Source organism: Oreochromis aureus, unplaced genomic scaffold (genome assembly GCF_013358895.1).
Source record: "Oreochromis aureus strain Israel breed Guangdong unplaced genomic scaffold, ZZ_aureus HiC_scaffold_221, whole genome shotgun sequence".
Lineage (NCBI taxonomy): Eukaryota > Metazoa > Chordata > Actinopteri > Cichliformes > Cichlidae > Oreochromis > Oreochromis aureus.
Genome location: NW_024108797.1, coordinates 1,431 through 14,364, shown reverse-complemented (window position 1 = coordinate 14,364; position 12,934 = coordinate 1,431). Strand labels below are relative to the sequence as shown.

The following is a 12,934-nucleotide window of genomic DNA, read 5'->3' as shown; positions in this document are numbered from 1 at the left end:
ACACCACATATTGGTGTTTCAAAGTCTGTTTTCCCAGCTGCGTCAAAGCTGGATCAGTCAGTGGCAGAGTCATCGGAATCCCGGAGAAACCCACAACACTGACTGTGCTATTTGAAAGCGTTGCACAGTCAGGGGTGTCTCTCAATGTAGAATAAGTTGCTCCAGTGTCCACCAGGAAGGGTAGTTCTGTACCTTCCACGGTCATCGACAGCATGGGTTCTGCCGCACCCACACTGTTCGGTCTCTCCGGGCGGTGTCAGTATTGCTCCCCGTCCCAGCCCCAGTTCGCGACTGGATACTGGGCGACAGGCGCTGCATTGGGATTCGGAGCTTGGTGCGCCCCCCTGTACGCAGCTCCTCCTCTGATGTTTCCACGTGCCTGGGGTTGATAGCCTCGCCGTGGATAGTTACGGGGCCTCACAGGGCATTCTCGAGCCCAGTGTCCCTCCGCTCCACAGAAGAAACAGCCACTCCAACCATCATTGTCCGCTGGAGACCCCAGAGGCCGAGCTCTTAGTCCGCCCCTGCCGGATCCACCACGCCCCTTTGCGAACCACCGTCCCCAATTCCCAGCGGGTCTCACGTTGCCCTGGTGCGTTGGCGGGCCAGCGGTCATCAGGATAGAGATTCGGATCCAAATCCGGCCAGTCAGGCACCGGATCAGCCCCGGGCCTTGCCACCATGATTTTGCTTGGTTCTTTCAGCTCCTTTTTCTTATTGTTAAGTTTGTCGCGAGCCTCCCCCAACTGCAACTTGACAAGCAGAGCCTGGGCTTCCTCGAGCTCTTTCTTTTGTTTATTCACCGAATCCTGTTCCTGCTGGAGGCGATGCACCACATGCCTCTCCCACTGCACAGAGTCTGCCACTGCAAAATCTGGATTCTTCTCTAAGTCTGCTGTGACCTGTTTTGGCAGTCCTGCTAGAACGGCGGAACGGAACCACGCCCGACTTTCGCCCTCCTTACCTGGATGAATGCCTGTCTCCATCAACCACTGCTCCTTAGCCTTAGCTAAGAACTCCCCTGGTGTGTCTTTAGGGTCCCAAATTATCTTAGGAATCGTGCCGGTGTTGCGTGTTGGATACTTTTCACGAACAGCATCAAACAGGGCACTTTGGACCTCAGCAAGAGCGAGGTCATTAGCATACGTAGTGGTGCCAGCTAGCCCCTCTACATCAGCCAATCCCCCCCCCAGGAGGCAGCGCCCAGCGACCCCGCGAAAATCACCGAGAGCAAGCTCCTCTGCTTCGGTCAGTGTGGTCAGTTTCCTCAGCCAACTAGCCCCTCCTTCTGTAATGGGCGGAAGTTGTTTAACCAATGCTTCCAAATCTCTGATTTTATATGCTCTATACACTGGTTCACCACATGAACCAGACATCAGAGGCATATTCAGTTGTCCCTCCTGTACTCCTCTATCAAAAATTACTCTTCTATTTTTCTTCACCTGCATCTTTCCCTTTGATGGCCCAAACATTGATCTTCTCCGACCTGCAGGGGCCTGCTTCTGTTTTCCGCCTTCATCCTTTTTTACTTCGCGGTTTCTCAGCCTTATGCTTGGACCTGGGTCTGACTCAACTTCTCCCTCTTCAGCTGCTTCTTCTTCATCGCCATCCTCCTCTTCATCACTCCAGGAGACCCCATCTTCTATTTTATCCTTTGACCAGTCCTTAAGCATTTTCCTCTTCGCCAGTTCCAATGCTTTGAACACCTTCACCAATGCCTCCGGCTCCTCATACATAGGACCATGCACTTCTCCTTCCCAGCGTTCCCGGTCGGGCATTTTTTCTGCTCCACCCGATCTCCTCATCTGGGCCTGTCCTTCCTTCTGCGGACCTGGCGATCCCTTGTGCTTGGGCCGGGCTCCCAGCTCCATCGTGGGCCGCCCCTCCTCTCGGGTGTGTATCCCCTCCTCCTGTCTGTCCTGTCTTAGCTGATCCAACAGGTGTTCCTCGGACGGCGTCAGCATATCACTCCTAATTCCCCTTGGTGGCGAGGTTGGGCCTTCATCTGCAGCTGAGGCCTCCAGTCTCCCACCTTCACTAAAGGGCTGACGCCCCCCTACTCTTACTTCTTCCTCTTGTCTCCTTATGTGTCCACCAGTGTATTCAACATTCACCACTCCTCCCAGGACTGTTCCTATTTGTCCTTTAGGCCCTCGCACCTGTCCTCCATCCAAAGTCATCACCGGCATGGCATAGGGTGGGGGTGGGGCACTTGGCATTAAATTAGCCCATGGGTATATTTTGGGTGTTGAGGGTCTAGCAGTTTCCTCTGTTTTTGTGGTCAAGTTCCTCATTTGCTCCTCCAACTTCTTATGCTGCTGAGGGAATCAGTAACCCGAAAATGCCCTTTGAGGAATTTGCCCAGACAGAATTTTTCCAAAGGGATCTGGATGCTACCAGGAAGAGGTCAGAGGAAAGGATGGAGAAAAAGAGGAAAAGGCCAGAAACCCAACAAACAGGCCGCCTCTGCAGGTTCTGCCACATGGACCTGAAACAGGGACCAAATAGCCCACATGTTCATACGGGTTTCCCTGGAGTGGCAGGGAAATATATCTACTGCCCTTCAAAAGTGCACTCTCTGTACAGGGACAAGGGCATGGCCAAGGAGATGACCTGGAAGGAGTTTCAGGAGTCTCCTTTCTGTGAGGCAGAGAGACAAAGATGGGTGGAAGAAAAAAGGAAATAGGGGAGAAACAGTTTATATTGTAAATAAGATAGTTTTGTTCTAGTTTCGTAATGTTTATTTTGTTTATATAAATAAAAACTGATTGTAAATATAAAATCTAAATAAATTGTGTTCTGTAAAAGCACAGCCTCTTAGAGTTCACCTGTATGTTTATATATCTGTGTAAGCTTACCATCAGGTAATCAGTTTTAAAAAGTTGTGAGTGCTGCCCTGAAAGCTTACATATTAATTCTAAATCACTTCATGTAATGATAACAAGCCATCCTTTCTCTAGTGGCGTCTCACAGCTTTTGTCTTTATAATCTTTCTGCTTGATTTATATCATTAGAAACATGACTGATGTCTTTTATCTGTGTGACTGTACAGCCTGTTTCAGACATGACAACCAGACAGTGTCTGAAGTTATCTTTAATACATGCAACACAGCTGGAGGTAGTCCAGACACTTTCTCACTTCTGGTGATAATATTTTTGGTTTAGGTATTGTTGCTTGCTGGCTTGAAGCTTATCTACAAAAACAGTTCAATAAGGAAAGATCATGTGGAAAAAAACCAACATGATTTATTGAGATACAGAAATAAATGTAACTGTTAGGCACTTAGACTCCAATGACCCATCATAGCAGAAGGAATCTCAGCAGTGGCAGGATTTTGCACAAGCCCCACCCCAGAGTCAACATGCTGGTAGTGATGAAGATGGAGGCTGGGACAGGGTTCCAAGTGACCACGGTGAGGAGGAGAAAGGAGAGGAGGCGGGCTGCATGGCTGAGGATCTGAAACGCAGAATAGCAACAGATTTAAAGCATGCAGAGTGGAGGCTGAGTTGCTTGGAGAAGGCAGGCAAGAGCATAACTGGAAGAAAGTAATGAAGCCAGTACTGAGTTTGTGCTGGAAAATGAATGTGCTTTCAACACCATCAGGCCGACCCTCCTGGGTGATAAGTTAACAGCGATGCAGGTGGATGCTTCTCTGGTGTCCTGGATTGTTGATTACCTGACAGGAAGACCACAATATGTACGTCTCCCACAGTGTGTGTCTGACAAGGTAATCAGCAACACGGGCACCACAGGGGACTGTCCTCTCCCCCTTCCTCTTCACCCTCTACACCACAGACTTCAGCCACTGCACAGAGACCTGCCATCTTCAGAAGTTTTCTGATGACTCTGCGGTGGTTGGATGCATCAACAGGGATGATGAGACAGAGTACCGGGCTGTGGTCGACTCCTTTGTCACGTGGTGTGAGCAGAATCATCTGCAGCTCAACGTGGCAAAGACTAAGGAATTGATAGTGGACTTCAGGAAGACCAGGAAGACCAGGAAACACTTGACCCCTGTTTCAATCCAAGGGGTCAGTGTTGACATTGTGGAGGACTATAAATACCTTGGAGTACACATTGACAATAAATTGGACTGGGCTAAAAACACCACAGCACTTTACAGAAAGGGCCAGAGTCGTCAGGAAATCATTCCTGCCTGTGGCCATCTCCCTGTACAACTCATCCACTTAACACACTGTTTACTGCAACAGCTACACCCTTCTTGCACATGTTCTTTTTCAGCTATTTATTAATAGTGACTTTTATGTATAGTGACTTTTATGTATATATACCTGAATATATTGTGCTATTCTTAGTTAGTGTATTGTCTGTCTTTGTTAATGTTTGTTTGTAATGGAGCACTGTAACGAAAAATAATTTCCCCTAGGGATCAATAAAGTATTCTGATTCTGATTCTGAATAGATATAAACTAGCAGCCACCAGGAAGCAGACAAATGACTTATTACAGATCTTCCTTATTGAAATTATGCATAAGCTTCATTTTCTATGCCATCAGAATGTATCTGAATTATAGTTTTAACTTTAACCTTTGTATTAAAAGTTGGATGTCTGCATAACTGAAGAGTATGTCTGGTCTGTATCATCTCAAAACTGTGACGATACAGTTTATTCTGAGTTATATACTTTGTGACAGTTGTTGTGGACGTTTCCATTAAATAAAGCCTACAGACAACGGTAGGATGTAGCTAACATCCTTTCATCAAAAACAGCAAAACCTACTTGGTGAGAGCAGCCATCGTGGGTTAAACCCAAGGCAGAGTCTCTGCTGAACCCAACACAGCCTTGGGTTTAAACACCTTCTACAGAACCAAAAGGCAGTACACAGCTGTTTTCACACCTTTGGTCTTCCCCCAGAGAATAGTTCACACTCCCTTGCTTCCTCTTACAGTGGAGAAGACAAAAGATTAACTCTTCCTGTGTGAACGCCTGCTTCCAACTTCCTGAGATACCTTATGTTAGCGGCATGAATGTGTGAGACATTGAGGCATGCTAAAATCCCGTGGCACCAAAGTATTGTACAATAAAATAATCCGAATAATACATAAATATAAATAAAAGATATTCCTTTACACAGTATAGGTACATAATACTCCACAGGCCGTAACACTGTAATATAAATAAAATGATAAATGATCACTTTAAATGATAAAATGATAATCACATAATAAGAAAAAGCAAAGTGAAAAATAAATGTTATCCACATTAACTAAATTAAAATGATGTTTATCTTTTGATAATGTAACACAGCCTTTGTCCCAACCAGGACTGAACCTGCGCTCAGACGGTGCGATTTGATTGGCTGATTCTCCGTTACACCCATACGCGATGGGCCCTTATCAGATGAAAGTACAAAAACTATCAAGAACCCCCCTCCTTGCACTGGTTGCATAAATTTCAGGTGGCATTTTTAAAAACATGCCATGACATAACACACAGCTGCACTGTTAGCCTTTGCAGTAATTTCCATAGCTTAGTACTGCAAAATCAACAGTAAAAAACTCTAAAGGATGTTAGCAGTTTAGTACTGTAATTTGCATGTAATTGTGGGAAAATTCCATGAGATTACATTATTTTTACGGTAACTCACCGTACTCATGGAAACAGCTGTAAAATACAGCAAATGTAACAACTGGTGATGTTACTGAGATTATACTATTACACCATCCGGATTTCTGTTGTTTTCTACTGTAGATCTAAAAGTAATTACTTAAATCCTCATTCAGAGTGTATTACCATAAAATGTGATTCACTGTGAAAGTAGTATAACATATAAACTACAGCATAATTTTTAACTTAAGGAGTAAGTTGCAGCCACACTAAAATTTAATTCCTTGAACTGAATGGAACCTCATATATTAATAAATGTATTTGTTAAGTCAAACAATGTGAAACATTAGTAATACTATTAATTAATAGTATACTTGTAAGGTTAGTATTGTGATAGAGTCGCGTATATTTTAATTATACTCTTGTAGACATTATGACATTATGCTAGTACAATTATGGTGAACAAAAGTACATCTAAAAGTTAATTTCAAGAATACTGTTATGTACTAAAACGGGGCCAATATAGTCCCAAGAAGCATTATTAGTATACGTACTAGGTAAGGTATACTTGGGAAATATAATTGAAGTATACTTATTTTTGTATGGCCAGCAACAAATACTAATGGCTACATTTAGAGTAATGTTTAAAATGACTTAATTTAGCAGGGTGTTCCTTTTTCTCTTCTTATTCTTTCTGGACCTTCATTTGTTTTGTATAAGGTGGTACTTTTTAGACACCTCTGCCTAACTACAGTGAACTAACCTAATAATATGCTCTGCACATTATCACAGTTTAGCGTTGGGTTGTGTTTTTAAATCAATTGTTACGTTTTCAAAGCTTTTAATGCGACAGGTGCGATAGCCGACACCACACCTTCACCTGACGTTACAACGTGACGTATGACGCTTTACGTCGGGTATTCACTTTCAAAACAACAATGGGGATAGAAAATATTGCTCGAGTGGTTAATGCTCCTTTAAGCTGGTTGCCAACCACCATTAAATAACAACAAGAAGAAAATATTGATCTGCTTCTCTTAGTTTTGCACGTTTAAGCCGCAATTCACACTCAAACAAAGCTGCAAAGCAGGAGAACAACATGACCATCAACTATTCTGTGCCACAGATCCAGTTCGCTGCAGCACAGAGTGATGATGAGACCGTTAACATGTGCAACTTAGAAGTAGTCAGAGGTAACTGGATGTTCAATCGGGTAAAATGCAAGGTTGATTGGATTATATCTGAAGATCGTATGCTATTCGTGATAACTCTGCTAGACTCCAAATTGCTCGTCCATGCGGGAGTATCCCAAAATTAAATGAAACCACTTAACACTTTTTCCTAAAACGGACTGACATGGGACACATTAAAGTTGGATCGGAACCAGCTAATCAGTCTGAAGGTAAGTGTTTTTTCACTTATTCGAGAGAAGTCCGAAATGCGTTCTTATTACTGTTTGTTTTGACTTTTAAGCTACCCTACCAGGATATTTTCATTCAAATGCTAAGACAAAATGTCAATAGCTATGAATGTGGAGACTCAAAAGACTAGTTAGGTAACAGTTGCCGATGGATTTATGAGACTTGATAGAAACTTGGACGTTTGCAACAGGTGAATCGGTGAACTACCGAGGTTGCGCCCAAATGCTTAAAGCTGTTAGCTGGTCAGTGTTTTCAGGTGTGCTTGTACTACCTGTGCGGTGCGGAGTGCTGACTAAGTCATGTTAAACCCATTAAAGCGTCGAGCTCAAATATCTTTTCGTTTTTGTGCACTGCTCTCTTGTCGGCACACATTTTCTGTTTATTGAAGCCTTTTGTGAATAATTTTGATCATGTAAAAACTGGGAATTGGTCCCTATTGACAATACTCTTATTTTTGCATTGCATATGTCATTCAGGAAAGGTAATTGGTCACTGAACTTTTGCAACTGTGTATTTCTAAATTTTGTGGCTTCAGTGCACGCAAATTTATATTGTTCAGTTTGCATGTTAAAAGCCTGCCAAGCACCCCAAGGCTGATTATGCTTGGTAAGAAGTCATTTATGAAATAGAGCTGATTAGACCATATTAAAATTTCTGTTTGGCACAGGAGCTTTTCGTGGACACAGGTATCCAGTCTCTGTTTTGTTAGCTCAAATTTCTGTAATTTCCTTTATAAACCAAGGTTGTTGGACATGTGTCTCAGTGAATCCAGCAAAGTAACAATATCAAATTTCACATTACATATTACTGATCAACATAGTAATCTAGCTACACCAACAGCAAAAATACTGAAGTCAATACTGTAAAGTTTAACAGCAGAACAAACTATAAACTCCAAAATAACCATACAGTTGATTCATCTCCGGTAATTTAACTGGGCTGACTCTTTGTTAGGTGTGTTTAATGGGCAGAATAATTCCCAATTATGTACAATTATAATATGTTAAAACGGACTTATGTACATAAGGCCATTAATAATTAACTGTACATAGCTATTTGCTTTATGACTATCTAGACAGTGTGAAGAAGTGAAGTATTGAAATTATTTTATGTTGCATAATGACAACATGTTGCCCCTATACATTTAAGGACAAAGTTCAATGACCGCCACCTGCTGGATGGTGAGTGCAGAGGGCGTGTAATTGTTGAGCTGGACAAAGAGAACATCTTTGCTGATGCTGTCAGTCTTCTTTGGTTCATTCTATGTATTGAACCTGGAATACCAGGAGTCAGCGTGTGCAAGGTTTTTTGTAAGGATAAACCCTGAAGAGGGAACAAAATGTACCTCCAAGGTTGGGACAAGCAGAAAGACTGGGACCACTGTGAAGCGAAAGGTTGTTCACATTAACCCTCATGTCACAACTTTCCTCCAGTGGCTTACTGAATTTGAGTGGAGAACTTCAAATTAGGTAACTGTTTTTGCCATTTTAGTGAATTTCTTGTATAATTTAAGTGACCAATGTGTTGTTACCTGTGTCTCCACAGATGATCCATGGCCCATGCTTTCTGGACATTTACACAAGATGAGCAACAATGAAGACAAGCTCTCTTGCCATCTTGCAAGACGCTGTCTCTGTCCAACAGGTTTTTGAGTGCAACAGTGTTGATTTTTTTTCCTTCTTTTACCCGTTTGTTAAAAATTATTGCAGCTACTTACACTTTAATTGTCACATGTATTGGCTCACCCTACAAATCAATGAACTCAGTCCACAAAGCAAGATCAGGGTTCAGTGCAGGTCAGTCAAGTTCCTTCACACCACACACGCTCATCCATGTCCTTGTGGACCCTGCTTTGTGCATTGATTTGGTGGTGTGAGCCAGTATTTTGGACAAAGTGTATATAAAGGCAGAAGTGTGGGGCTTGATATTATATTCATTACAATTCAGTTTATTTGTATGGTGCCAACAAAATGAATGCCAAGGCACTTCACATTGTAGGTTTAAGACCCTACAAAATATAACTAAGAAAACCCAACACTTGAGCAAAGAGGGGTCAAATGTCAATTATCGTTATAGGTTCTTGCTATATGTTATGTCGTAAGGGCCTAAGTTCCCTTACGACAGCTAGAGCTGGAAACAAGACCTCAAGCAATCCTAAGGCTAATTAGCACGGCTAGCATTTTAAAAAACATTTGTTAAATGTCATTGCTAGCATATAGCTGTATTACAGCATGGTAAGTAGCGAGAAGGCTAAGTTTTTGTTACCTTTGAAAAGAAAAATGTGAACGTAATATTAGCATATATGCTAATGTTATTCACTCAAGCAAACATCTCAGGTACTGACTTGCTGCTTTCTAATATCTGTGTTTATTTCTGGATAGACCTACATGGTTATTAGACATCCCACATAAAGGGTAACAAAGGCAGTAACTATAAATGACCATAACTTTACTGTAAATTACATTGCCATGGGCTCAATTCATATAGTTCTATCACGTGCACACGCATGTTAGCAACCGTAACCACGGCCCGCTGTAGGTATATGAATGCTGCACAAGGTTCCAGTCGTCCCTTTACACTTGCTCTTGGACTTGTCTTGACCTGCTCCAAGCTCAGCTTGTGGATAGATAACGTTTGGAGAATATTTCTACAGAAAGCGGATTTTACTAGAAAGCGACAACAACTACTGCATCTTTGGATCTTTTGTACTCATGTTTCATCATAACAGCAAAGCTTGAAGATGGCTCGTCGTGGACCCCGACTCGTCGACAGTCACCTGGTACAAAATTTCAAAAATTTCTTCAATTATTTTAAGAGTCACTAGATGACTATAATAATTTAACAAGTTCCAGTGTGAATATCAAGTTTTAATGTCATCAAAATAAGTGTATTCCAAGACTTTTCCCGGTAAATTGCTTGTATGCTTTAAATTTTCCAGCAGAGGTGTAGAATTTATTACCGACTGGTGTATGAATGTGAAAAAAGGTGTTACTTTGATTTAAAGCCTTCAAATTTGACACTTTTTTCAAATGAAATGGTTAAAATTAGCTTAACATTCTTAAAAAAGCCCCCCTACCCCAAATATACATATATGTGTATATCGGTTTCTATGGTAACAGCAACGTTAGACCATATGTAAACATACCAGATCCCCTGTAGGTCCTAACATCATTTTCTTCTCTGGATCAAAGGCTTCACTTAAATAAACTATAACTTTTTCCCAGCTACATAATGCGATTAGTTAGTTATAAATCAGGGGTCGGCAACCCTAGGCACGCGCCACCGTTGGCACGCGAAGGGTTAACTGATAGCACGCACGACCGTAGCTGGACTGGCCATCGGGCATAAGGGCATTTGCTCGGTGGCCCGATCATTATTATTATTATTTTTTTTTTTGGTGGTGGACTGACCAGAAGCTGGTCGGTGTGTAAAAATAACTCAGTTGTTTGGTGGTGGCTATGGCGGAGCTTCCACAGATTCAGTAAAATTAACAAGTGGTGGAGGCCAGCAGGTGGATGAGGGAAGGGGAGGCAGGAGAAGGAGAGACCCGAGGCAGCCGCCGGTCGGAGCGTCAGGTGAGCTGAACTTCAGGTAAGAAGTTAATGACCTGCAGTCTATCTGGGTCAGATATAAACCAAGTTTAGGTGGAGTTTATTTTCGTTGTGCTGACTTTTTACAGTCAGTTACAATAACTCGTACTGCGTACTAGCTAGCATGACGAATTTATTTATATACTGCTGGGCGGGTGCTATGATTTTATTGATAGTGAACTTTATTTTATTCATAAGGTTAGTTAGTAGAGTTGCCAACCGTCCCGTACAAACGGAATCGTCCTGCATTCAGAGAAATTATTACGCGTTTCGTGTTGAGCTGAGAAGGAACACAGTTTGTCCCGTACTTCAGCCAGGATGGAAAAAGACACAAAGCTGGAGTTATTGTGTCTTTGCTGCACAGCTGCATCTTCTTCTCCTCTCATTCTCTCCCCTCTCTCTCCTGTTGCTACTTCAATCGTGAAACTGATCAATGATCAGCTGATCAGCTTTTCTCTCTTGTTTTGTTTATCGCTCACTCTTGCGCCAGAAAGAGGAAACTGCCGGATGTCGCACTAAACAACAGCAGCACGTTTAAGCTTGGTCAGCTGTTGTTAGAATGTATTTAATATTAATATCTAGTATCAGCTGATGTTTGCTGGAGCCACAGCTGTAAAAACTGCTGGTCATGATATCGGTTTGTATATCTGGTGAGAGGGAAACATGAAGATGAAACCAGGAGATGTCCTTACTAAATCATCAGAGCTGAACAGGTGATGGAGAAACAGGTTTACCTTTTAGGTGACATGAATGAGTTGAAGGGAAGTTATGAACTGTTTCTGAGAGACAAATAACACCAGGATCCTTTTCTACGTAGCTGACAGCTGGTAACTGTGCAGGTCTAGCAAAGTTTTGCCAGGGGCCAGGTAGGGCATTAACAGGGAAAGGGGGCACAAAGAAATACTTTCTTATTCTCATTTAAAATGTCTGGCTGTTATTAAATAATTATCTAAAGCTTACAACCAAAGTTTTTATCTGACGTAAAATGAATAGAAATCATACATTTACCAACAAGACAGTGTACATCACTGTCACAACAGCGTTGTTTTTCATTCAAAGGCTTTATGGCTTTAATATCTGGGGGGCCGGTCTTTAGTCCAAATGCATCCATAGACTCGAGACACAATGCATTTTTGGGACTTTCAGGTGTATGGACCAATGTTTTATTTTCTGATCAAACCAGAAATCTTTAATGAGCAGCTAGATTTGTCTGGCATTAACTGGCTGAGTTAATGCCAGTTAATGCGACATCGAAGCAGCTGGAATCTACAGCTGTGCATGTTCATGGAGCTTGCATTTTCACCTGCTGGACATCACTACCTGACAAGTTTAACTGTCTTCAGAACATTGCAGAGGCCTTATTGACAGTATTTGGCTCTACATATCTGTGTGAGCAGATTTTCTCTCACATGAGTGTCCTCAGGTAGCTGTCTGAATGTTGGACACTCGGAGACCTGTGTCTCTGAGTGGGAGACCAGAGATCACATTAACATGTGTGTCTCTGTATTAACAAACATACCATATTGGCCCACTTTATTTTTCTTATCATTGTTGTGAGGAGACCATAAATAGCATTTGTATTTTCTGTTGTACAGTTCATTTGCCGTTATGGAGTTCTTGTTATGAATAAAAGTGTCTTTCTTTTTTTTCAAAATAGCTGATAACTATTCGCTGATAGCTGCCAACATTTGCAAACAAATATACTTCTATAAAGTGGTTCTATATAATGTGTAACTGTTAATATAGAGTTATTAAATTTATTGCTAATGCAATCATATGGCACACTGACTTCTGAGGAAATTTTAAATGGCACTCGCCATCAAAAAGGTTGCCTACCCCTGTTATAAATTATAAGTAGTTATAAATTTACTGTAGAATATTTATATAATAAGGTATTCATGCCCAGTTCTTTACAAATCAATACCTATTATCCATTACCTACTCGAACGCAGTGTTTGCATAAAGGTTTAAAAAGACAAATAAACAAAATGGACGTATACAAAATACAATACTGTTACCTTAACAGGGTAGTGTGCACAGAGTGAGCTGCCTTGGCAGAGATTTGGTGCTCTTTTTTTGTAGCCTGTAGCTTTAATGGATGCTTCACTTAATGATTGTGGACATAGTTGACATCTTGTTTTCTTCTCACATGAACAAGTAAAGTGTCATTCAGTCTGATATAAATGTAGCCTGTAGCTGGGTTTTAGCACTGGGTGTTTAAACTTGTTTCCTAATGTTATTTGTTGAAACTTGTTTCCTCTCCTACAGGCTGTCTTGACTACATTGTTGAACGCCCTCCCCTCCCCTCTTCTCAGAAATCTGAGGCCTTGATGACACTCTCTTTCTGAGCTGC

At 41.8% G+C, this 12,934-nt stretch overlaps 1 protein-coding gene across 1 annotated transcript; it reads right to left on the bottom strand.

The window, feature by feature from the left end:
* Positions 1–479: 479 nt before the first annotated feature.
* Positions 480–10,334, bottom strand: LOC120436781. The gene is made up of 2 exons (XM_039607646.1): positions 10,137–10,334; positions 480–3,457 (listed from the first exon to the last, which is right to left on the bottom strand). Exon 2 carries the CDS (start codon positions 2,292–2,294, stop codon positions 480–482), a length of 1,815 nt encoding a protein of 604 aa, XP_039463580.1. The 5' UTR covers positions 2,295–3,457; positions 10,137–10,334.
* Positions 10,335–12,934: the final 2,600 nt, after the last annotated feature.

What these genes read in the sequence shown, in the direction of transcription:
- LOC120436781 (XM_039607646.1), bottom strand. Translation starts at nt 2,294, where the DNA reads ATGAGGAACTTGACCACAAAAACAGAGGAAACTGCTAGACCCTCAACA.